The sequence below is a fragment of the Thermobia domestica genome, chromosome 13 (assembly GCF_964235325.1).
Source record: "Thermobia domestica chromosome 13, izTheDome1.hap1.1, whole genome shotgun sequence".
NCBI lineage: Eukaryota > Metazoa > Arthropoda > Insecta > Zygentoma > Lepismatidae > Thermobia > Thermobia domestica.
The window spans coordinates 781,925-808,905 of record NC_137466.1 but is presented as its reverse complement, the minus strand read 5'-3'; the positions used below and the strand labels follow the sequence as shown (position 1 = coordinate 808,905).

The 26,981-nt window shown below is 37.3% G+C and overlaps 1 protein-coding gene across 4 annotated transcripts in view; it reads right to left on the bottom strand.

The window, feature by feature from the left end:
• Positions 1-26,981, bottom strand: part of LOC145667987 (uncharacterized) — a 216,756-nt gene that overhangs the window by 87,229 nt on the left and 102,546 nt on the right. The window contains exon 3 of one of the 4 annotated variants that reach the window (XM_081735421.1): positions 18,891-19,653. The exons of the other annotated variants lie outside the window; for them this stretch is intronic. Within the exon in view, the coding sequence (XP_081591547.1) occupies positions 19,531-19,653 (123 nt within the window). The 3' untranslated portion in view covers positions 18,891-19,530. Of the gene's footprint in view, positions 1-18,890; positions 19,654-26,981 lie in introns of those variants that run through there. 4 annotated transcript variants of the gene reach the window in all.

The following is a 26,981-nucleotide window of genomic DNA, read 5'->3' as shown; positions in this document are numbered from 1 at the left end:
ACTGTTAAAAATTTTTATTGTCGTCATACTGGAAATCAAACCCGGGACCAATATGTAACTGACCTAACTTTCTGTAGTGATAAAAAAGAATGAATGAAATTGTTTTTCTAACTGTGCTGAGAGAATCATAGTAGTAAGCATTTTTTCCTCTGACACTGAACTTTAAAACGTATGACGAACATGAAACGAAAACAAAATCTCATGCGATTGCTTTTTTTCGAGCTAAGGCAAGAAAGACTCGAATTCGATTCTCGGCGGGAGATCAGATCCCACATTAAACTGCAAGTCCACGTCTCACGTTGTAGGGAACAAATTCTTGCGTAGTTTCTTTGTTTACGTTAATGGTAACTTTCAGAAACTGAGCTAAGTGGTTAGCGTTACGCACCTCTGGCCCGGGTTCAACACCCAGTATGCGCTCAGATTCAACATTAAGCTGTACTCCTAGCCCCCACTACTAAAAGGACGCTAAAACCAAAATCAACAAATGATATCATTTTCTCGTGCTTACTTCTAATGTGTGGATGTGGCCCGGGTTCAACACCCAGTATGCGCTCAAATTCAACATTAAGCTGTATTCCTAGGCTCACTACTGAAGGGACGCTAAACCAAAATCAATAAATTTTTTGTGCTTACTTCTAATGTATGGGATTCCTAATTTGATCCCCGGTCAAGTAAGAGAGGGTTATTCTTCCATTTGCTAAAAAAATTCATGCTAAAATAAAAACAGTGATAACAATGTTATCCTCATCCAAAAGCACTCCATTGATATTAAGAAAACACGGTTGATACTTACCTCAAATTCAAGGAACGGAGTAAAGTCACGCTGACACAAGAGGTACACCTTCGTTCATTCACGATCTTCGTGGAAGTAGGACTTGAAAATGAAATTAAGAATTTTATTTAGATCTGAAACGGGTTCAACTATAAAGTGACAACACTATCAGCCAATCAGAAACGCGGAAAATGAATCAATGACATCACGGAGACCCAATGAAAACACAGCTTTCATCATGTATCATGAGCCGAAACGTGATGTAAGAAACAATCTGATTGGTTGTGACATTATTCACGTTTTTCTCCTTACACATCAATCGTTACGACATCTAGTATCGCAATTTTGATCATGACATCATACCGTTGACTCGTTAGTTTTCTTACGACATTCAAATTACACATCTAAAATGTGATTCAGTTTTTCTTAAACTTGATTGAAAAAATGTAACACTCATCGATATGTTACGAAACTGTCTTTGACATAAATGTAAAGTTGAGCTTTAAAAGTCCGTCAGCTGAGAAAAAAATGCTGATGTAGTATAAGCAGATTCTGCAATTTCACAATAACAAACTTCTATGCTTAACAACGAGCAGAAATGTGTAATGTAACATAATCTGATCATGTTCTTTTTCATACGTGAAATTGCTCGCACAGAAAATTAAAAACTTCTCAATGGTGCATGGTAACTCAGCTCTTATGTCTGATATGTGAGGTCTCTGCTTCAATCCGCAAGCAAGTAAGTTTATGATGTTTTCTCATTTCATCATTCCTCAACATCGTTTCAAGGGGACGTTAACATTTCCTGAAACTAACACCAAGAATCAAACTCGGGACCATTGCATAGTAATCAACACACGTGTACGGTCGCTTAGCGCTTGTCTCTACTGTATGAGGTCCCTGCTTCAATCCTCAGTCAAGTAAGTTCATGTTTCGTCTTATCATTTCTCATCGTTTTCGCGGGGACGTTAAATTCAACATTTCCAGGAATCAAACTCGGGACGATTCCAAGGTATCCATGTTCACCCCTAAAGCGGAATAAAAATGCCCCCTAAAAGGGAACGAGGTGGACCACTGTATCCATGTTCCCCCCTAAAGCGGAACAAAATGGCCCCTAAAAGGGAACGAGGTGGACCACCCAAATTTATAGTAATATATATTAGCGTCCAGTACTATGATACCAAATGTTTAATTTTGGCAATTTCTAAAACTTAAGGGGTGGGCCAAGGTATCATTCCAAAAAAAAATTTCAAGGGGTGCACAAATGTACCTATGTCTTATAATAGGGGATGGACCCCTATACATGACCATATAACCATATAAGGTAATAGGACCTCATCCATTGGAATAAATTAGGTCAAAAAACCAAACACGTGATACAACGTATTGCTTACGTTTATATTTTGGCAATTTTATACCCCTAAAAGGAAACGAGGTAGACCACCCAAATTTATAGTGATCTATATTAGGGTTTTATACTATTATACCAAATGTTTAAATTGGGCGATTTCCAAAATTTAAGGGGTGGGCCAAGGTACTCCTCCCAAATTTTTAAAGGGGTGCACAAATATACCCATGTCTTATGAAAGGTAATTGACCCTGTATATGCACATATATCCATATAGGGTAATAACACCTCATCAAAGGGGGGATAATAACACCTCATCCAAGAGGATAAATTAGGTCAAAAACCCCCGAAATTTGAATTTTTGGCAATTTTTTACCCATGAAAGGGAACGACATAGACACCCAATACTAGTAGAGGTACATACTGTGGTCCTAGGCTACCATACCAAATTTTTAGATTTGGCAATTTCCAAAATTTAAGGGGGGTGGTCCTATATACCCCTGCACCCCTTCGGTAGGTCTACCCATAAAGCCTAACACCACGTGACCCCATGACGTAATGCTAAGGTGTGCGCATGGGTGTATCAAAGGGAACAAAAATAAGGTAAGCTATATATATACATCCTATAAGGTAAAAAAGGAAATAACATTCTTCAAATTTATAACCATAAAAAGAAACAAATAAACTCATACGTGAAACTGCCCCATAAAGGTGGATCGTAAACTATGTAAACTAAAGGGGCCGGGGCGCAAAATTTCAGCGGCGTCACACACCAGGGACGCAAAATTAAAATCAAGTAACACAAAATAAGCTATACATACACCTGTACTCCATCATAAGGTAACAATCTCCAAATTTTATACCGTAAAGGGAACTAAATCAACAACCTACCCCATAAAGGCGAACGGGGGTGTGGCCTAGGGGCGCAAAATTGAAATTATATACCGCAAAGTAAACTATACATACACCTATATTCCATTAAAAAGTAACGATCTCCAAAAATTGTATGCCGTAAAAGAAAAAATCAACCCCCCTCGGTAAAACTACCCCATAAAGACGTGGCCTAACACCACGTAACCCATAAAGGCGTGGCCTAACATCACGTAACCCAAAAAAGGCATGGCCTAACATCACGTGACCCTATGACGTCATAACATCTAACCCCAAAAATGGGCGCCGGGTGCCCGGGGCGCAAAATTTTGGCGGCGGCGGCGGGCGCCACGCTCCAGGGGGCGGAAAATTTGCCTCAAGTCACGCAATTACTACTACATTGGTCCAGGTATTTTATTACATTCAGGCACAAGACCATAGACCCATGTTTAAAAAAAGAAAGTCGATAGGCGGACGAATTTAGACACTATTAAACATGTCGAATGCAAGCATCATTAAAATTGTTATGCGTAAATTGAGGTAAATTAATAACATTATTTTCAACCAATATAAAAATTCTGGGGAGGGCCAGCTTTGCTTCTTATTTATACAGAATATAAAAATGGATATATGTGTGTGTTTCAATATAATTCTGATATATCTAGAGCAATTTTAACTATTTCTTACAGTCTGGAAAAGAGTACTGTCGGGATACATATCAAAAGCGGGTCGATATTAGTATCGAATCCATAGTTTCGTGGTCGATTAGGTGAGTAGTTTACTTTCAATTCAAGTCCAATTAAGCTCCCATTAGCACCCAGGGTGGTTACTTAGCGACATAAAAATATCGACATCAACCGATATCAGAATCGAATCGTAAGTTTTCAGCGCCGCTAACAGTGCCGCATTTCCCATTAGTCCACATTAGTCTACGTTAATCCACATTTCACATAAGTCCCATTGCTTAGAGGGCAACATATTTGCAGCGTGCGAAGTTTAAAACTTGAATAATATCTTAATTTTTTCCTTATGAAAAAGTTAAAAATCAAGAGCAAATATACTATTTTATGAACAATCCTCTTTTACTATTGTAATATGTTTAATAATAGCCTTAGAAATCTAAAAATAATTCAGAACATGTTTCACATTTGTTATTTTTTGATACGCAGTTGTAGCTGTAGCATCTAGTGAGTGGTATTTAACTGTAATAAATTCACTAATTAAGCATATTCGAATTAAGTTTTATTTTTAAGTTAGGGATGAAGGGGCGGAGAAATATGTAGTTATTGGGGACGACGAGAGCAAAAGTGTGTTTGTTTAGCCGTGAATTAGAGATCATCTTTTGTTGTAGTTATGTAGACCTTGAATTCTTTTGCTGTTTTATTTCGGTAATCCCCGGGAGAATATTGGGATGAGACTGTGCTTTTGACAATTTTTTTTGGCACTACACGGGAGAGTATTGGGTTATATTAGTTAGCCGGACATGGTGTTGATTTTGAATAATCGGACAAAGTGTTGGAAAATAGAAACAACAAATGAAGGATGTTACTATGTAGAAATAAATAATGTGTAATCGTGTTGATGTAGAAATGGAGCCATATAAGGGGCTGAAGTCTTTTTTGATGTTAAGGAAAGTTAGAGCCAGTGTGGCAATTGATATTTTAGGGTTTATGAGCCAAGCGTGGATGTCGATAATAAGGTTGAAGTGCCAAGAGTGGACACTGTTATGGTAGGTTGATGAGCCAAGAATGGCTTTTGATATTTTAGTGGCTTATGGTAATGCCAAGTGGGATAATAGTTATTGTTATAGTTTTTGGGATTCAGAAAGGCTCCTGTTTAATTGAGTGTATTGGTGTAAGTTAATTAAAGGTTGACAGTGAAAAGAAAATGGTATAATATATTTGTAAACACTAGCAGATTTTAGAAGTTAATTAAAGTAATACTTTGCTTCACCGAAGGTACCAAAAATAAACAAACCTAACAATTATAATACATATCCTTAGGGGGGAGTAGAAGTTCGAATTTTTGCGAAAAATTGAGTATCTCACAAGCCGTTGAACTAAGAGCTGAAATTCAGCATATAACTCTTTATTAAAAATAAACAGAATATGTCCTGAAATTTTTTAAAATTGTTTTTTATGAGCGGGGGGGATGCATTTGCTATATATTGGAAATTGGTAGTGGGTTGATTTGAAAGGCAATCAAGCCATAAAGTTGAGAGAAAATGGTCATAAAATTTGTATTCTATACTTAATTACATGGGCATTTTCAATTAGTACGGCATGCTTAATTATATAGAAAATTAGTTTTTCTTTCTTTTTTACGTTCGTCTACATTTCCTTGATTTGAGACTTTTAAATATCATCCTATTTTCTACTCAAATGTGTATGTAAGGCAACAAAGAAATAATTATATATGATAAATATAAACTCATTTTAATTAGGAAGATGAGAAACACTTTACCATTGTATATCTTAAAGGTCAGGTCCACCAGTATTGTAACAGAGAGGTGCTTGAGCCATTGACGGTAGAACTTCAAACTCCGATAAGTGATAATTTCATAGTCTTGTTTTATTACAAGTGTAGCCACTTTAGTCAATGGAGAGGAGGACGTGGATCATGGGTCAGAGTTGATGACGATGGGTTTTGGTGGGTCGGAGTTGGTCGCAATGGTTCAGAGTGATTCATAGTTGGTGGTGGGTCAGAGTGGATCACGATGAACGATGGGTCAGAGTGGGCCAATGGGTCATTTGGGTGTTGGGTGATAGTGGGTCATGGATCAAATTTTCATTGACCCACACCATCTCTGGTTAAAATTGTACTTAAGAGGCACCGAAGATGCATGTCGGCTATTATGCTCAAATTTTGCACATAGATAGTACCCCACCAGAAAGCAATAATTCTGAAATGGTTCACGGTACCACCTCCTAGAACTCGAGATGTATGGGTTTGTCTGATTGGCTAAATTAAGACCTCAATGATTTATCCTTCAACAAGCAAGCTTGTAATGATCGTTTCCATGGGGAAGTCAGAAGAACACGTGCCTAGTAATCGTAATATTGATAGTTCGCGGGGTATTTGTTTAGTGTTTTCTAGACTAACCTAAATATAAACAAATCACACATATAGGCAATTTAACATATTTTGGGAGAGTAATTTTGTGGTTCGTTGGCGTTTCATCGCGTCTCTGCCAATGGTAGTAAAATATTCAAAATGGAACTGGGGCCACCGCGGATCGTCACTGCGCGACCACCAATTTTTGGCGAGAGGTCAATAGTTGACCATCTGTAGTCCACAGACGCTTACAGCTTAGAGTAATGAACGATGTCTTTGCCTTGTAGACTTTATGACTACCGACTTATTATTATTATTATTATTATTATTATTAATATTATTATTATTATTATTAGTATTAGTAGTAGTAGTAGTAGTAGTAGTAGTAATAGTAGTATAATTGATAATAGAATAATTATATTGTCTATGTATTGTCTCGGCAGGACTACACACATGATTTGGCTCGTTTTGGTTCGACTCGACTCTAATCCGAGTCGAGTTGGAGGAAATTTTTCGCGCCGAGTCTTAGAGTAGACCTCAAAGATGTCTGTTTCGAGCCGAGTCGAGCTTCACAGAAAAGTCGCTCGTGCCCATCCCTATTAATGAGAGCTTAATCGGAGTTAAGTGAAATCGAAAGTCACACTATTTCTCTAAGCAACCCCGAAAACTATGAATTCGACACAAATATCGATCATTTTCTAGCAATTTTTTATATGTATCCCCCTCCCATTCACCATAGGTGACCCAACAGCACTCTTTTTCAGACTATAAGAAATGTGGTTAAAATTACTCTAGGCCAGTGGTTCTCAATCTAATTCCTATAACGATCCCCTTTTATCACATCCTCTTGCCAGCGACCCTTTTATAATTTGTGTTTTATAATAAGCTTGTGTGGGATTTTTAACATACCTATTTCTATAATAGTAGAATCCATTTCTTGTTTATAGTGAACAGTGCCGTGGCATGGAAAATCAGCGCCCGCGGCGAGAGTATACGACGATGTCTCCGTACATATGAGTGAGGTCGACAGACTAACTGCGAAGCGCCACCATGGTTGGCACGAAGGTCAATAAAATTTTCAAAAGTAAACCCTGCCTTTCCTTGATTATGAGCACATTTTATTACGTTTTTCCCTCTATTTTATACATGTGCACATGCACCTTCCTAACAAGAGTAACACACTTCCTCCGAAATTTGTGCCCCCTTTTTCCGGCGCCCGGCACTTACAGTGGATTCAGTAACTATAATATCTATATTCCCAACGACGAAGGTGCAGGTACTCCTTCATTGAAGAGGTCATTAACGTATCTGATCTAAGACCACAACTTCTTGACCAAATAATAGAATGATCGTGCGACAAGTCTTTGCAACTGGTTTTCTGTAACGAAGACTTGGACAAGTTCTGCCTGATGAGGAGAGAAGAATATCCTGGTCTGGTATCTGCTGCTTTAAAAGTAATAATTCCATTTGCTATATCGTACCTGTGCGAAAGTATGTGTGTGTGTTTTTATCATGGTAAACATTAAAACAAAGACAAGAAATCGCTTATCAGTTGAAAATGGTTTGATAATGTTCGTCACGAAGATTGAACCGGGCATTACTGCACTAGTGAAATTACACCATGCTTAGGTATCTCATTAGGTTTCAATTTTAATTTATTTCAATGTGCAGGTTTTGTTGCATGTGTATTTTTCTGGTATTTCTATACACAGTTCTCATTAGTTTCATATCATACCTCTTTCCTTTAAATTCATTTTTAAACAACTCTGCACCCTTTGAAAATGTTCAGTAGACTTATTTTTTATTGTTCTTTACAGTATGTATAAAAAATAAAAGTATGCCTATCAGAACAAAATTCAAAATAATATTTAAAAATAATTTTCGGTATTAGATTCTAACTATATTTATCTCTTCCGCTTAACTTCGCGACTCAATAGGGGCCACGACTCACAGGTTGAGAAACCCTGCTCTAGGCATACATGAGTTATATTGGAACATACATACATACCTTTTATATGTATAAATGCAGATAAGAGAGGGTTGAGAGAGAGAGCGATTAAGGTATTACCACTCTCAATCTCTTCACTTTACTTTTGCGATTCATGAATTTCTTACGTGACAGTTTGGGCTAGCTAGTTTTTTGTCTTGAACCACGATCCGTTTTTCGATATGCTCTACCTAAATGCTGTAATGCGAATATTGAGAAGTTACCTGCGTATGAAAATAGCTGCAAATAAGTACATTACATAACTTATTTATTGCTATTACACGATTTTCTTAATTTGTACATTCACATATAACATACCGACGTTCTGTCAATACCTCAGATGTTATATTTTAAAGATAAGTATTACTTATGTCGTGAAATGATATGAATATATATATTCAACTGATATATACGACTGATGAATTGTAATGCAACTATTTTACATAATTTTCATGCATTGAGGAAAGTAGAATATCATAAAAGAATCTCACCTGAACGGGTATCGAACTCACGATTTAAACTCTCGGGGGTGTACCACTGACTAACATGACCACTTTTCGGAAGCTGCTTCTGAAATATAACTGAACTCATACGTAAATGCTCTTTTCCGTATGGAAATCACAATGACGAAACGAGAATGTGAATACATAGTTTCGAAATATAGTATCATTAAGTATTTCAATCAATGTTACTTTTTTCTGCACTTAATACCATTTCAACATGTCTTATTATATTTAACAGAAGGAGAAACATATCTCTACATTTTTCCCGATTGCTAAGGTTGGCTTGGAGGTTCGAACCAGCAGCTTTAGTTTACTGTTTTCCGAAGATACTCGAAGTTGGACTTCGAAAGTGTTCGTCTCAAAACAGCTATCATCATATCGCTCAATCTGTTTGGTATATGGTATATGTTTTTATATGTGTGTAAAGTCAGTATAACAATTCATTCTTTAAACAATTCGTATGTATTAATATTCCTTTATGAAAACTGTTTTAATATTATTATTACGGCGCACCATTTTCAGATTTCTTTCGCGAGTCGTTGACCAAGTCGTTCCCCACAATAGGCGTGTCGTGCAGGTAACCAATCACACGTCAGGTACTAGCTTTTACCAATTGCTTCCTGCTCACATCTCAGAACATTGGTAACTATGGATAGACGTAAAGCAGTAATTGCTTTATGGGAGTTGGAAGGCTATTCTGCAACTGCAGCTAGCAGGCGAGTAGATGTCCCGGCCTCTACAGGAAGGAGATGGATTCGGAAATATGGTGCTACAGATCAGACTGGTAATTTACGATCTTCTGGTCGTCCGCATGTGTCAACCGAAGCCGAAGATGCGAGATTAGTAAAAGAAGCCCGGTTAGACCCATTAAGGACGTCTAGGCAGCTAAGGGAACGAAGCTTCTCTCTTTCCTGGTAGTAAGCATACAGCTCTGCGAAGGCTTTGTCATGCTGGGTTACGTGTCCGTGTTGCTGCCGTGAAGGAAAAGCTCTCAGACGACCACAAAATTTACCGTCTCGCGCTTGCACAGGCGAATGTGGGTCGCAATTGGGAAAACGTAGTTTTCTCAGATGAATCCATATTCACAACATCAAATGAGGGACGTCGTTTTGAGTATCGTCCGAGAGGCACACGATATGACCCTGGATATGTGGCTGCTTGCAATCGCAGTGGGCATGTATCTATTCCATGTTGGGGATGGATTTCCAGTCGCGGAGCAGGACAGCTTCACAGAATTGAAGGACATCTATACAGTGCTCAGTACTTAGACATTATGAGTAATATCGTGGTTCCAACTGTACGAGTATTTCAGCCTGATGGTGTAATTCAGTTCCAGCAAGACCAGTCGCCAATACATACTTCCCGTGTGGTTCAGGAATGGTTCGCAGGGCAGCCTGAGATTGATTTAATTGACTGGCCGCCTCGTGGAGCACATTTCAATCCCATGAAAAATATTTTGGCAGAAGTGAAGCGTACTCTAAGGGACAGATGGTCTGAGGCAGATCCACCAAGAACTCAGGATGACCTGTGGCATCTTGTTTCCGGAGCATGGCTGGAGGTAGGGGAAGGAGATAGATTTGTCACCCATTTAATAGATTCCATGCCCAGAAGAATGGGGCGTGTAATAAATTCAGAAGGGTCTTGAACACAATATTAATGTCCCCGCCTTAGCTCCCGAAAACAGCCCTTTTCAGGACTACCTAAACGCTTCTGAAAATATTTCTAGAAGTAAACCTCTCCTTGTATTCGATTTCAGTGCAATTCTACTAACAAAAAAATGATAAATCGCTGCAGGCTTTGAACTCAAGACCTCTTCATTGCCAAGCCCGTACTTTACCAGTGAGCTAACATGAACACGCAACCCAAACACGACTTTCAATTTCTGGTATTTGATGACAATGATCCTCATATACTTTGCAAATGGTGTATTCAACTTGGGATATTTCGCAACACACACACACACACACATAAACAAAGCGAGAGAGAGAGAGAGCGAGATGAATATACAAAAGCATATTCAACGTATTCGAATGAGATTCTAAGTAACGACATTCCGTTCTAAAGAGAATTTGTGTTTCTTCCCGTGACGTTAAGGGGATCGGAAAAAAGTATGTGCCTTGAAGCAGGATCCGACTTTGGATACTCTGTTTATACACTTTCAATATCCGTAGGAATATACTGTATTTCACGAATGTAAATGACATGCTGTAATGAGAATATTGAGAAGTTACAACTTTATGACTAGTAGCTGCAAATAAACACACTACATAATTTATTTACTGCTGTTGAACGATTTTCCTAACTTGTATTTAACATTCTTATATAAAATACCGACCTACTGTGAACACCTACCTATCTCAGATTTTATATTTCAAACATAATAATTACTATGTTCTGCAATGATTATGTTATATGTATACACAACTGATGTATTTTAATGTAATTATTTTATATAATTTTTCATGCATTGCGGAAAATACAATTTCATAAAAAAAACCATTGACTCAGATGGGAATCGAACTTGTAACCTTAAGATTTGAATTCCGACACCTTACCAGTGAGCTAACACAAGGACTTTCGGAAACATGCTTCTAGCTAAACATTTATTACGGTTCTCAAGATAATTATGACATTCATATCCACTACAAACACTGTTTTTGTTCTACTTTGACTTTTATTTTAGTACTCAGGCGAGAATTATGTTCTATGTCTTAACTTTGAGCATTCTTTTACATATGGAAAGATTCGTTTACGTATCTAAATGTTCCATTACGTATGAAGAGCTAAATGACAAAACAAGCATGTGCTGACATTAATACAAGGTTTCGAAATATTGTATCATTAAGTATTTCAATCAATGTTGCTTTTTTCTACACTTGGTAAGAAGTCTTATTATATTTAAAAGAAGAAAAACACATCTGCAAACTTTTCCCGATTGCAAAGGCTGGCTTGGAGGTTCGAACCTGGTTTACTTTTTTTCGAAGATACCCGAAGTTGGACTTAGAAAATTTTTGCCTCAGAACACTAATAAGAAATGCACTCAACCCTTTTTAGACAAGGTGTACCTATAAGAGCACTTGGCCCCTCAAACGCACATCCTGGCTACGCTATTGCTCTCCGTGGGTTTTCTTCCATTGCAACACTTCTGTCTTTCTTGACCAACATTTTCCCCCGGAAACTTGCTTCCAGAAATAAATGAAGTATCTAAAATAGAACAAATATAATGCTTTGTAAAATATACTCTTCAATGTGTACGGCGGTGACGCATCACGTATATATATTACAATCGAATATATACTTCATCACACCAAAACCAAACCAAACTACACAGTGTAATAGACCTTGTGGCCCTGAACCGGCTTCAACACTATATGTTAAAGGTTGCAGGAACTACGTCTACCTGAGTGACGAATATGTAATCAACCCATTGTGTTACCTGCCTCCAACAGGTTTACCGGGGAAATTCTAGACCAAATGGCCGACACGTCTTTTATTTAAATGATCCCAGTGTACGTCACGACGCTGGGTAGATTGCGAAAATTTGGGGTACTCCATCAGGGAATTGAAAAGGGGACCATACATACATGAGTCCAACGCTCCAAGCCCTAGACCAGAGATCGTCAACTGAGTGAGACATTTTTACACTCTTCGGAACTAGTGGGCAGCGAGGTGCATAACTGTGCATTTACCTTGAGTGAAATCAAAGTAGCTAACTGAGTTTAAAACGTGCTTGTGCTAGTAGTCACATTAGAAGCAGAGAAAAGTTTTGGCCCTTTGACGTACTGATTATTATTTCAATTTTATCGTTTGTAAGTTAAAGCACCGGTTCTCAACTTGGACGTTAATGTCACTCAGGGGAAGTTCTCGTTTCAGAAGGCACCATAAACTATAGTTACAGGCCATTATAAAATTGTGCTAGTAGAGTGTATTCACTTGATCTAAAAATGGCTTCTCATGGGTGTTAAAAGAAGCAAGTTATGTCGCGGCGTGAGATAATTCTCTGGGGCATAAAGAGCTCAACTCCCTGGCCTGCCAAGAGCCGCATACAGCTTGTCGCCATGACATTCCTTGTTTCTAAGGGATGAATCTCTTCCTCAACACATGTTAGAAGAAACTTTTCATTCATAAAAACTCGTTCACAGGCATTCAGTGAAAGACATCTGATGCCTCACCTATGAATTACTACTATTTCGACCTACTGAAACGAGCCTTCTCACACAAGAGCCCCGCACCATTGAAGGATTGTGAAAAGCCAGTCAGAAGGGTTACGAATAGACATGTCTACGCTTTGTGCCAATCTCTAACAGTGGAAACTTTGGATTGGATTAGATTGAGTTTAGTGTCCCACGGATTGTTTTGAGTTCATTTTCAGTTTAACGTCCCTTGCAGTAGCGAGGCTATATGAAACAGTACCTAACTGATTAACGTGGAATCCGAACCACATGAGCTCCCACCAGGAATTTAACCTAGGTCTCCCACGCCAAAGGCGCGTATGCTAACCGTTTAGCAACGAAGGAGCTCACGGATTTTGAGTTTAGTGGATCTGTATATACTGACTCCGAAAAATAGAATTGTAATAGATAGAGAACTCATTCTTAAAATGAAAGGGCCGAGGTATATCAGTGGTTGAGCCTTCACTTCTGGTACGTGGGACCCCTGTTCGATCCCAGACCAAGTGAGCTTTGTGGTGAGCAAGCACCGTGCGCATAGGGTTTTCTCGGAGTTCTTCTGTTTCCTCCCCCTTTCTTCATTCCACCATTTCATTCATTTCTCATCATCACTGTCTACATTAGCCTCAGTGCGTGATCGTGAAACGTTAAACTAGATATTTCATTCTTAAAATGGAAGCAATCATTTGCTTCCAAATTCTCTAATAAACATATTGGCTATTTATAGTATCTAATTTTAATGGATAGTACAAAATGTTTACAAAGCAGCTTTACTATGACAGTGATACGCGAAGAACACGGAGAACCGAATAGACTGATAAGTTACTTTGATACAAATCAACATTTAAAAATGTACAAGAAAACCTGTAAGAGTAATCAAAACTATAGTCACTGATGAAGAATTCAATTACGTCGAAACAGTTAACTTTTACTTAATCTTTATTACAACAGTACGGTCGCCACCCCAAACGAGAATCAGAAAAGAAAAGAAATCCTGCCGTATATACAATGGTAGGAATCGGAGTTTCTTGAGAAATCTTTGAAACATTACCTTAAAGCTGCAAGTTAACAATAAATCCCTAAGTCCTTCACCAGACAAAAAGATGTATTAAAATAGAACTTTATATTTAGTGAAGATAACGTTATATTACTTTGAAATAGAACTTCGATACGCTTCAGGATTTTGCGACACTATTGTATTGGCAATTGAGAATTTTGTATTCGGCTGAATACAAAATATTACATCTTAAAATAAAACCTTGTTAGTGGAACAAATAAAATGCACATATACTTAAATAAACTACAGGTAAAATCGATCAGGTGGGCAAAAATGATAAAAGTTTCAAAACAAATACATTTTATGTTCTCGTAGGAGTCAATTTGAGTGACATATCTAAAACACAAACCATCTGTAATAAGAATTCAATCGAATGAACATAACTTTGAGAAACGGGGTTGATTTCTTGAATTTTATTACATCTGTATGACACGAAATTGTATACATTTCTGTCGACTTATGGATCATATGATTTGTATTGCAGTACCATTAATTTATTAGCACGTACCTGTTCGTTCCCAAACTCTAATTTGAACAATTCGGCAAAATGATCGGAAGAAGTGAAAAAACCACAATTGTTTATGTACCAATTTTGCGCAGAACCAGTCAACAAAAATTTGATAATATCTAAATACTGACTACTAGAAATTAACATAAGCGAAGCTTGATCTTCAAACTTACGTAAGAACGCAGTGGCAGTCAATTCATTTTCGTGACCAGAGAATTTCTCAAAAAATTCTAAATCTCGTAACTTTATACCCACTTTTCTTTCTCGTTTTTTCCTCCGTTTAGTTGTTTTTACCCCAACAAACCTATTATCACTGTGAGAATCCGAAGAATCATTTTCACTCAACACCGGACTAAAATCATAGTCAAGAAAAGGGTTGGTGTTTTTACGTACACTGGTTTTAACTGTTTCTTCTTTAATTTCTACCTCGGGTTTTACATTTACCACAAACGTTGATGACCTAATTTGGCTTTCAATCATACTTACGCGCAAGTTTCTGACCTCTTGATCTACTATAACGAACTTACTTTTTTCATCACCCTTTACATCATCTATCATTGTTTGAGTACGGTGAGCTACTTCACGGGTTGCAATACTAACTTCATAAACCTCGCGAACATTTCGATCTAATTTCATAATCTTATTCTCGGGTTCTGTAACTTTTTCCTGCGCTCGCTCAACTTTATCATTAACTAAATCGACATCGGAACTTAAATCCTTAACTTTATTTCCAATCACTATAGCACGTTCGTCGGTGTCCCTAACTTGATCTTCTAACTGATTAACTTTAGCATTAGTTAGACGTATTTTGTCTTCGTTGTATTTCACGGCGAGCTTAACCTCATCAACTTTTGTTTCTTGTACATTTAATTTCTCTTGAAACTGTGCTGACAATTTTTCAAAGTTATCCGCACAAGTACGACTAACCCTTTCTATTTCACTTCTCATTTGTACTAACTCAGTCGACAGTGTTTGAATTTGCCCATCCATTTTACGTTCTAACGTTTCTAATTTACCTGTAAAGTCGTTAGAAAATTTTTCTATCCGCTCTTGGGTATCAGTTTTCGACTCTTTAATAACATCATTGAGTTGTTGCTTAGTATCATTAACACTACCATTAAGTGATTGCATTTGTTCCTTAGTATCGTTAACATCACCATTAAGTGATTGCATTTGTTCCCTAGTATCGTTAACAGCACCATTAAGTGATTGCATTTGTTCTTTAGTATCGTTAACAGAACCATTAAGTGATTGCATTTGTTCTTTAGTATCGTTAACAGAACCATTAAGTGATTGCATTTGTTCTTTAGTATCGTTAACAGCACCATTAAGTGATTGCATTTGTTCTTTAGTATCGTTAACAGCACCATTAAGTGATTGCATTAGTTCCTTAGTATCGTTAACAGCACCATTAAGTGATTGCATTTGTTCTTTAGTATCGTTAACAGCACCATTAAGTGATTGCATTAGTTCCTTAGTATCGTTAACAGCACCATTAAGTGATTGCATTTGTTCTTTAGTATCGTTAACAGCACCATTAAATGATTACATTTGTTCTTTAGTATCGTTAACAGCACCATTAAGTGATTACATTTGTTCTTTAGTATCGTTAGCAGCACCATTAAGTGATTACATTTGTTCTTTAGTATCGTTAACAGCACCATTAAGTGATTGCATTTGTTCCTTAGTATCGTTAACAGCACCATTAAGTGATTGCATTTGTTCCTTAGTATCGTTAACAGCACCATTAAGTGATTGCGTTTGTTCTTTAGTATCGTTAACAGCACCAGTAAGTGATTGCATTTGTTCTTTAGTATCGTTAACAGCACCATTAAGTGATTGCATTTGTTCTTTAGTATCGTTAACAGCACCAGTAAGTGATTGCATTTGTTCTTTAGTATCGTTAACAGCACCAGTAAGTGATTGCATTTGTTCTTTAGTATCGTTAACAGCACCAGTAAGTGATTGCATTTGTTCCTTAGTATCGTTAACAGCACCATTAAGTGATTGCATTTGTTCTTTAGTATCGTTAACAGCACCATTAAGTGATTGCATTTGTTCTTTAGTATCGTTAACAGCACCATTAAGTGATTGCATTTGTTCTTTAGTATCGTTAACAGCACCATTAAGTGATTGCATTTGTTCTTTAGTATCGTTAACAGCACCATTAAGTGATTGCATTTGTTCTTTAGTATCGTTAACAGCACCATTAAGTGATTGCATTTGTTCTTTAGTATCGTTAACAGCACCATTAAGTGATTGCATTTGTTCTTTAGTATCGTTAACAGCACCATTAAGTGATTGCATTTGTTCCTTAGTGTCATTGACAACATCGTTAATTTTATTAATAGCTTCAAGCAAAGTTTGCAAACTTAAATTTTCACTTTCTGCCATGACTACACGTTACAAAGACACAAACACAATAAACACCAATAATACTTTCAAGTTAGTGCATATAGCATATCATGAGAAATGAAACCTGTCAAATATTACAATATCCAGGTCCTCTCCCAGATGCTACATCCGTTACAGACCAGTTAATAATAACGTGAATTATTATTAATTGATCTGTCCCTGAGAGGGAACGCCATTCCATTACGGCACAGCTTTGCGCTGCCCGGTACGCACCATCCTTAATCGGCTACCGCTGAGAACTCTCCACTCTTTGCCCCAAAATACTATAGCTTTGCACTATATTACTTATGGGTTCAGAAAGTTCGTCCCCGCGACAATCGTTCAAGGAAGGCACGATACACCTTACCGTAATGGTCCAGATTCGGACGGAATCACCTGAGAGGAGACCTAAGGCATGTTATAGAAAATAGATGAGAGCATTACCTACTTTCATAAATTGATCACAAGTAATTTAACCACCACGTTCTCACCTCGTCATGCAATCTGAAAAAAGAGAGAACAAACAGAACTAAATGTTTCAGTGCGTTTATTATAAATAGATGAACGTACCTGTAACATAGTAAGTTTTTTACATTTCATTGCCCCAATTACGTAGCAAGTTCGTAGGTATGCTTTAAAATTACTCACAAGGACAGTCTAGTCCATGATGGCACGCTTCAGTTTGTGATCATATTTCTAATTCAATGCACGATAAATCCGACGAATCTTCTCGTACAAATTGTCCTTTCTTCCAGTTCAAAGAATTTATTAAACTGACTTCCAGGGAGAACATATAGACCGCATTATGTTACGATTTCTATTGAAGAAAATGACTTATTCAGAAATTTTTCGTGTCAGACCATAATCAGACGTCCATTACCTTCAGGTACACCTTGCCAAGTCCTTTGTTTCACTTATTGTCTTGTTCACAACTCCCTCTTGTTATAAAGTATTACTTGGGGCTGATTTACTTTAACGAAAGCTTACGTAAAAACCGCTAAAATATTCATATTAGCAATACTATTTTTACTGATTATTTATATACTTTTGGGGATTACGATAGCTTTTCTAAAACACAGGACAAAACACTTTTTAAACAATGTCTGGTGTCGAGATCAGAATATGATCATCGAAACTTGCTGAATCATGTTCTACACACACACTAACTCACCAAAAACTAACTTTATGCGTTTAAAACTAACTTCACTTTCTTTCTTTTAGTACCACCAGGTGGTAGCACAATCAATGGGAACCATACACCACACAAAGTGTACGAATTCAGATGAACGTCACATAATGCACTAACGCAGAATTTGCGTTTAAGCGAAAAATATATTAAGCAAAGATTTGGTACAGTTACACCTCTTCGGAGTCCAGTATAGATGCTTTTTTGCGTACAGTTTCAGGCAATTTCTGCGCACATTCAAGCAGAAGTACCAACGTTTGCTTGGGCGTCCAATTAGCCGTACAATGAAGCGGACTTCCGGCAAAGCTGTGTATAGATGTTTTACGCACCCCTAGTTATGGTAACATATACGTATGTATTTATCTGATGGAGCGACGAGCTCTTTATTCTGTTCCTTCAGCTTTTTACTGTATACAAGGAGTATCAGACCACCCGTCCCAAGCACTTTTCTCGCCTCGTAGTGCACGTTGACACTTGAAACAAAAAATGAACTACCAAATCGTATGTGAAGAATCAAATAGTGTGCTTCCGTATCCAGTGGCGTAGCGGGAATACTTACACGGGGGATCAACTTCAAAAATTTTAAATGGAATACTTCCACGGGGGATCAACTGCAAAACATTTATATGGAAAGTGGTATCAGTTTCGATTTCTTTGGAAGAATTATTGAAAAACAAGCAAATTTGCAGGAAACACTTTTCGTTAAATTCTACGGTTTGGCATCTGTGTGTGTTATTTGTTGTTGAATTGCTATCAGACCACCCGTCCCATGCATTTTTCTCAGTTCGTACTTCGTAGTGCAGGTAGACACTTCAAACAAACAAACAAACAAACAAATGAATGACCAAATCGTATGTGAAGAATCAAACTGATTCTTTCATATTCAGTGGCGTAGCGAGAATACTTCCGTGGGGGATCAACTCCAAAATTTTAAATGGAGAGTGGTACCAATTTCAATTTATTTGGAAGTATTATTGAAAAGGAAACAACTTTTACAGGAACATTTTTCGTTAAACTCTACGGTTTGGTATCTATGTATTATTAGCTGTTGAATTGCAACTAAGGACAACAGTTTTAGTTGGTAATGACTCCAAAAGAACATCAGATAGAATGTGTTCTATTAAATAGTTGTTGGAAACACTTTACAGCATTCAGTATCAAAAGTTAGGTCATATCTCGTCTACTTATCAACAAACGAAAACAATATTACAGGACAGTACTAGTTTAAATTTCGGAATCTTAACCAATTTAAAACAGATAAACAGAGAAAAATACTCTTTGGTTTTAAACTACGTATGAAATAAATTTGGATGTAAAGTCCAACAACAACCCCCCCTCCCAAAAAATCAAACTTACGAAATTACTGCCACTCTCTTAGTCTTCTTAACTTATGTAAACATTTTAATAAATCACTTTTCGGAACTCATTGCACAAACAATTGTTCAAGAATAGTACAAATAAACAAACTGAAGATAATAAATAAAATAAATAACATAAACTGCAAGATCTGAACATTCTTACCAAAATATCGTACTCCCCCCCAAAAAATAAAACTCACAATAAATGTTCAAAGGATCGTCCAGCACGTGCGATCCACATTCGAATGTCCACCGGGACATTGTAGATTGCTCTTAATACTTCATTTCCCTTTAGTCCATGGCAGACATTATAGATCTTGTTCATTATGTCTTTCCTTGTAGTAGGACGCTCTTGCTAAAGCAGCTCCTTGACTCGTCTCCAAAAGGAAAATCGAGACGAATCAGATCCGGAGAACGAGCAGAAAAAGGCCTCCTCTTCCGATCCACCTGTTTGGAAATAAATGAACAAAGTAAAATGAGCAGAATAACCGTCTTGTAATCACATTATTTCACGAGTTGCTAATGAGACCTCTTTCAAGAACTCACAAAGAATATCTGACAAAAAATTAGCGTATCCTACTTCTGTTAAAGTACCTTCGAAAAAGTAAGGACCAATTTGGCTTCCCACTATACCACACCAGACATTTAGACTTCAGGTATGTTGGTTGTCAACTTCACGTACCCAGTGAGCATTCTCGCTGGACTAGTAGTGAGCGTTGTTTACGTTGACCTACGTTAATCTTGAAGGTCGCCTCATCCGTACAGAGAATGTTCTGGTGAAACATGGGTTCCTGGCGCTCACCCATTGACAAAACACCAGATGGTTATGGAAATCATGTTCTCGGAATTTTCGGTGCAGATGAACATGATAAGGATTTAACGCGTTATTGTGCAGAGTCCTCCAAATCATTATGTGGCTCATAGCAGCATCCCTAGCTAATCGTCCTGTTGAGATTTGGGGAACCATAAGGACTGCATCAAGGATGTCGGGAGACCGTTTATCCTCAACATGGCGCCTGATCTGCAGACGTTTTTTGTGGTGAGGATGGACGTGCCCCCTGCCCAATCCTTTGCACACAAAGTGCCGATCAAATACTCGTGGACGTTTGCGGACAGATAGTCAGTGTCTGTGAATATCTGAGGGTTCAGTGAAAATATTCTGGTGAATTCAAATCGGTTGAAGGCTACGTCCATGTGACATACCTTTTGGTATGCCTCTGAAACAAGATGCCCTACATAGTATTCGGATGTCTTTACTCCAGCATTCTTGCGCATCCACAGTGAACAAGCATCATTGTATGCGTCTTTCAATTGTTTCATAAAACACCTATCAGTGAGTTGAGTCTTGTGAATGATATGTGGAGGAGTACTGAGCAGTGAATCCTGTGATCCCTCGCATATTTAATCACTTTCAGTTCTTTATGGCTGCCATGTCCATCAACAATTAGCAGAACTGGGATGTGAGGGGAAGAATGACAGAATTTCACAAAGTGTTGCACCGAAGTTAAAAAAAAAGTATCACTCGTTATCCAATCAGTACTTTGTGCTACAGCAATACTCTCAGGTGGAGCATCAACAAACAGTCCCTCACTCATTCTCTGGCGCGGAAATACGACTATGAAGAGGGGTAGTACAAACTGATCAGTAGCACTCACGCAGAATATCAATGTTATATTCCGACCTCTTTCAGCCGACGTATGATTGCCAAATTTTATAAGCGAGAAACAGGGGAAACCAATCTCACGCTATATAGCCATTAAGATCACGGTTCCTACTCATCTGGTAAGAATCGATTATACCTGTCTTTTCCAGATTAGTAGCTACTTACAATTTTCCAGTTCATTCTTTTTATATACAGTTAGCACAAATGAAGCCCCACAAAGGATGTATAAAAATGTGGAGAGGTAATGGGAGAGCTGCCGGTGTCCCTTATTTCGAATTCCGAGCTTTTGTGTTTAACAAGGCCCTAAATATTGCGCCAATTACGACACACTCTCCCCAACACACTCTAAATGTTGCGTCATCATTTGAGTCAGAAATACTACCTTCCGTTTTCAGGTGAGACATACTAGTTCTTGCGGGCTGATTTCTTTTTCAATCTGAAGAGCGAAAACAGGCGTTCTGAAAGCCTTTTTCGGGACAGTTAATTCTTTCATTGAAAACCGGGACTTCTGGCAACCCTAGCCCGACGTCAACTTGACCAGAACTCGTTTCCGTTTTTCACGTATCACATTGCGATTAACATGAACACACGATACACTAATTTCATGAGCGTTCAGTATTCGTGATGGTGGAAAAGAACATTTCTTCATCAGTGTGCACTAATTTGTATAGAACTTTGCAATTTGTTCCTTATTGAAAGTTGTTGTTCATGATATACTTACGGGCCGCGGTGGCTCAGTGGTAGAGCGTTCACCTCTGCTGCATAGAGTTCTTCGTTCGATCACAGCTCCGCCAAGTGACTTTTGTGGTGGAAAAAACCGTGTGTGTGGGTTTCCTCCGGGTTCTTCCGTTTTCTCCCACTTTCTTGATTCCACCATTTCATTCATTTCTTATCATTGCCGTCTCTATTAGCCTAGCCGGCATAAGCGTGGGAAATAAAACTCAAATATTTCAATATACTTCTAGACACAGGTGTTCTAACAAATAAATTGGGAAGCCACTTCTTAAACTCGTATAAAAACCTTTCACAGCACTCTGTTTATCTTTGTTGAACCTGTCATTGATATTTAGTTCTTCAGCTAAGTCAAACTAGCTTCAGGTATTCTTACCGTGATAATGACATTAAACGATCAGCTACCTGTTTCACATCGCATTTCAGCTCTTTTCCATACATATCGGGAAAAGTATTTTCTCAATTCCTAACTTACGCGCAACAGGTAATTTCATTCCTTGCTTTCGCTGTGACAGTCTGTGTTGCAGAGAAGTATTTGGGACACCAAATCTATGTATCAAATGCCATGTGAAGCAGTTAGCTGATCGCTTAATGGCATTATCATAATAAGAATACCTGAAGCTAGTTTGACTTAGTTGAAGAACCAAATATGAAAGCATCACCATTTGTTATTTGAAGTGTATACGTGCACTACAAGCCGGAAAAAAAAGCCTGGGACGGGTGATCTGATATACCCTGTATACATGTTACTTTAACATTTCTGCAAAATTCCTGAAATGGGTTAAGTGAAATAACATCTGAGGTTTGAAAACATTTCTTTTAGTTTCAAACAGTGTTCAGTTCTTTTAAAATAAAACGTTTACTTTCCTTTAAATGGATGAATATGCAACTGCGGTAAACTGCATGGCGTTTTTTCTTCAAATGTAATTTTCTGTTCTGTAAAAATAAAGCGTTGACTTTCATTTATATATCTACAAAATACTTCAAAAGTGCTGTAATATACAAGAAACTGGTAAAACTGAATTTGCGGTGAAAATGTGTGAGAACAAAATTTCTACAATTTTAAACATTATATTCACTTCTGTATATATTAAGTGTTTCCGAGGTTCCCAACGTAGTTTCGTTGGGGTGAAAGTCTGTGGCCATAGGAAAAATTGTTGAATATGCATCTCAACTAAAAGTTTATAAGAATAAAAGTTTAGCAGTTTCAAGCGTAGGTTTCAATTAAAGCGGGTTGCAGGACATTTTAGATACCGTATTTACGCGAGTCTAAAACGCCCTCAAATGTGAGACAAAAAAAAAACCCTACTCGGTTGACTTTTAAGAATGAAAAAAATAAATAAATATGTGAAAACACAATGAAAATTTTTCGTCTTCCATTTTCAGTTTCCAATTTCCGGATAAAACAATTTGCCATTTTCTGAAAATGTGGGTATTCCTAGTACACATTTTTTTTTTTTTTTTTTTTTTACAGAATCATGACTAACGACATTAGTTATCTCCGGCAAAACTCAATCGTTCTCTGCTGTAAATTGGGTCTTACTGATAGTGCAAAATGTAGGCCTAAACTTGCAAACTCGAATGTAAGAGACACCTGGATTTTAGGACTGAAAAATAATTAAAAATGAGCGTTTTAGGATTGCGTAAATACGGTATTTGAAAATGAAGGGAGGACAGGAGGATAAGACAAGACGCTCAGCCATTCACGATAAACCAAAGGAAAACTACATCCATTTAAGCTGCTACTTTTCCTTCCCCACGATCGTGAATACAAACTAGTATTGTGTGGTCATTTCTTGAACATGGATAAGAATTTGCACTTTGTTATTAGAACATATAAAGAAAGCATGGTTCATGCAAGTTTGTGCCCTAGCACAGTACGTCTTGCTCATACTAAACTACTTGAACAGTAGATTTCAGGCAAACTGTATTGATCGTCAAGGAGTCCGAAGCTTACTTTGAGTTCCATGAACTACGCTTTCTGGGAGTATGGTTAAACTCTGTTGTAATGCAGCGTATAGATTCGCGACGGAGCTCATCTTTGCACGAAAACAAAGGATATATAAAGGAAGCAATTTGCCCAAATTGTCCCTCCCCGTATTTTCATCCTTTACCATGCCGCTTCAAAACATGGGTAGAATACAACAGAGGGCACATTGAACAAATGTGCTCTCATCTATGATACGGGACTTTTTGGACAACCTGTAAACAAACTTCATATTTCTTTGCTTCTTGAAACTATCGTCATCCCCTTAAATATTTTACCCTTATACGTATAGCTTTACTACGAACTTTTATATTTACCTATCATCCTCCACAACAAAATGTACTTTTTTTTTTCTTGACACTCACCCTCTTTAAATCAAACCTTTTTCAGGCTGTTGCTTCGTAATGAACAATTTAATTCAGTCTCATTTTTCATTACAACCTTACGTGCTCATTGACGAGTGTCACATCAGGAGGCAAGTAAAAGTCTTGAAGCCTAAAATACCAGTTAATCTATAAAGAAATATTACTTCCAGTAATGACAGCAAATGCAATAGTGTTGATTATCCGCATTAAATGAGACCACGGTTACGCATCTAATTAAACTTGCGTTTGTTTAGCAAAGAAAGGCACTACAGTGCATTGTTACTTTTCTTATAATACGTCAAGCTTGAAAATTGTGATGGCGGAATCTCAAGCAACCTTAATTAGTTTAAACTATCACGTTTACGTTGTTCCAAGGAAAATATATAAAGGAGAAAATGTCTGAACAGTGATCAGAAGGAATGATGCTTGCTTCAATTCGTTATTTCTGATCACTGTTCAGATGATGTAGGTTAATGAAATATTGACCCATAACCCATTGACCCACCACCTACTGTGATCAACCATCCACCATGACCCACTTCGACAAACCGTGACCCAATATGTCCCACTACATAACGTGACGCACTCTGACTCACTACCCATCAAAACCCATCGTAATCAACTTTAACCCATGATCCATGTCCTCCTGTCCACTGACTAAAGAGTTTACACTTTCAATTAAACAATGCTGTGAAATTATGACTAATCGGAGTTTGAATTTCTACGGTCAATCGCTCAAGCACCGCTCTGTTACAATAAGGTGGATTTGACCTTTACAATATAAAATGGTAAAGTGTTTGTCATGGGTAAAATTACGATGAATTTGAAGTATTATATATAATTATTTCCTTGCTGAATTACAGACACTTTTCAGTGGAAAATAGGATGAAATTTGAAAGTCTCAAATCAAGGTATAGTGGACCAAAGTAAAAGTGAAAAAAGATGTACAGAATTATTACTTCTTTCTAATTAATTGAGACTTAATTTTTGTGTCTCAATTAATAATTGTTTCTTAATTTTTTCTCAACTAATATCGATCGTTTTTGATTAGTTTTACAAATCAACCCACTACTAATTTCCCACATATAGAAAGCCACACCCATAGAAGAGAAATTTAAAAACTGCTAGAACACGTTCTGTTTATTTTTAATAAATAGTTCATATACTGAATTTCCTCCCTAAGTTGAACGACTTGTGAGATAACTCAATTTTTCGTAAAAACTTGGACCTCCTCTCCCCCTTTAGTACATGTATTATAATAAAAGTGATATGATAACATCCCAGTTGGGATTAGGGTCTAACTATCTACCAAAATTCATTTCATTAGGCTTTGCCATTTGTCCGTGATCATCACTCACATATAGTTACATTCGCTTTCATGTAATAATTCATGTATTACAGGTGATTCAAAAATGTATTTTTTTCAGTAGTTAGCTCCTCTAAAAACTCTCAGGCTGTATCTCGAAAGCCAGGTAGTAAGTCCTATTGTTGTTACAACAGTTACAAATACCAATATCCAAAATACCTGAAGTTCTTTTTTCACATAGATATACTAATCTCAGATAAGTAAACAGAAAAAAATGAAAAATGAATAAAATGGAGGCCTTAAAAGTGAAACACAGGCACATTCACCAGTGTTCAGAAGATGCTGTCTACTATGGACTGAATAGAGTGAGTCAGTCGGTCTGAGTGTGTCGGTGAGTCAGAGTGGGTCACGGTGGGTGGTAGGTAGCAGTGGGTCACGTCCTGCTGACCACGACCCACTGACCCACTCACAAATCTTGAACCACTGACCTATTCCATCTCTGTTGCAGACATTATATCCTTTGGGGACTTTCCTTGAAAAAGAAAAAAATCATCATATTCCAAATCTTCAAAAGTGTGAAGGCTGATTGAGATTCAGACATCACTTCAACAAACCAGAAAACAAGATTCAGTAATTACAAGAATTTTCATTGAATTTGCGTAGTAAGGACAACATAATTAAAATTTCGTACTCCTCAAGATTACTCGAGAAAAGTATAAATAAGTCATAAGAGCTGTCAACGGAACAACTCTCTTCTTCTTCGGTCGGGGTAAGATAGAACTAGGTTATCAAATTGAATGTGAATGTTCAACTTTCTAAATTAAAACATTCTGATTTGGTCAATGATGATATTAATGTATATTAAGTAAGCAAAGCTTGTAACATGTAAAATGTCACAAACATTATCACAAAGACATACTGTAAGTGCAAATCGATAAATTACTTTCTTATTGGAAAAAGTTTATTCAATTTACACACAGTATGAAAGATTATAAGTTACTTTGAAAAAAACCGTCAGTAATAGAACTTAGTTACTTGACCAATAATTATGTAGTAATGTTTGCACTAAATTTTGAGAACCAACTTACATCATTTACTTCAATTATTTTAACCCCAGCCAAAAACAAAGAATAATTAAGGAGGAAAATGAGTGATTGAACAACGAGGAAGAGTTGTACCTAAACACATGAAATTACTCGTACTTTTATAGAAACTAGAAAGCAGTTGGCTGTACCAGTAAATATATCAGCACAATCTTCCTGTCTTTATCCAACAATGAAAAATTAAAATTACTCTTACCAATTTCAACCTAGAGATTACAAATGTTCAGAAAAGGAAGTTCATATCTCATTTAAGGGCTTGATTGTGCCGACGTTTTAAAGTTATTTGCCTTCCTCATTGTTAAAGCATGTCATACACCATGAGTGAGCTCGGTATTCCGTTTTGTAGGCACTCCGTTCGAACTTTTTACATGTCAACAGAGGTTTTTTTTTTAAAGTACCGTCAACCAGAGCCGTAACTAGAGATTTTGGGGCCCGGGGTGAAGTAGAATTCGGCACCCAGTACAGACACCTTACCAAGCTTTCTGTTTTTTACATATGAAAAGCAGCTTTTGTTATTATACTACACTGAATTTTTATTAAGCTGCTTAAAAGAGCATTAGAACAGCCAAAAGCGATCATTATGTATTCTTTTACAAATAAGAGCTGCTTTCAAGAGGTT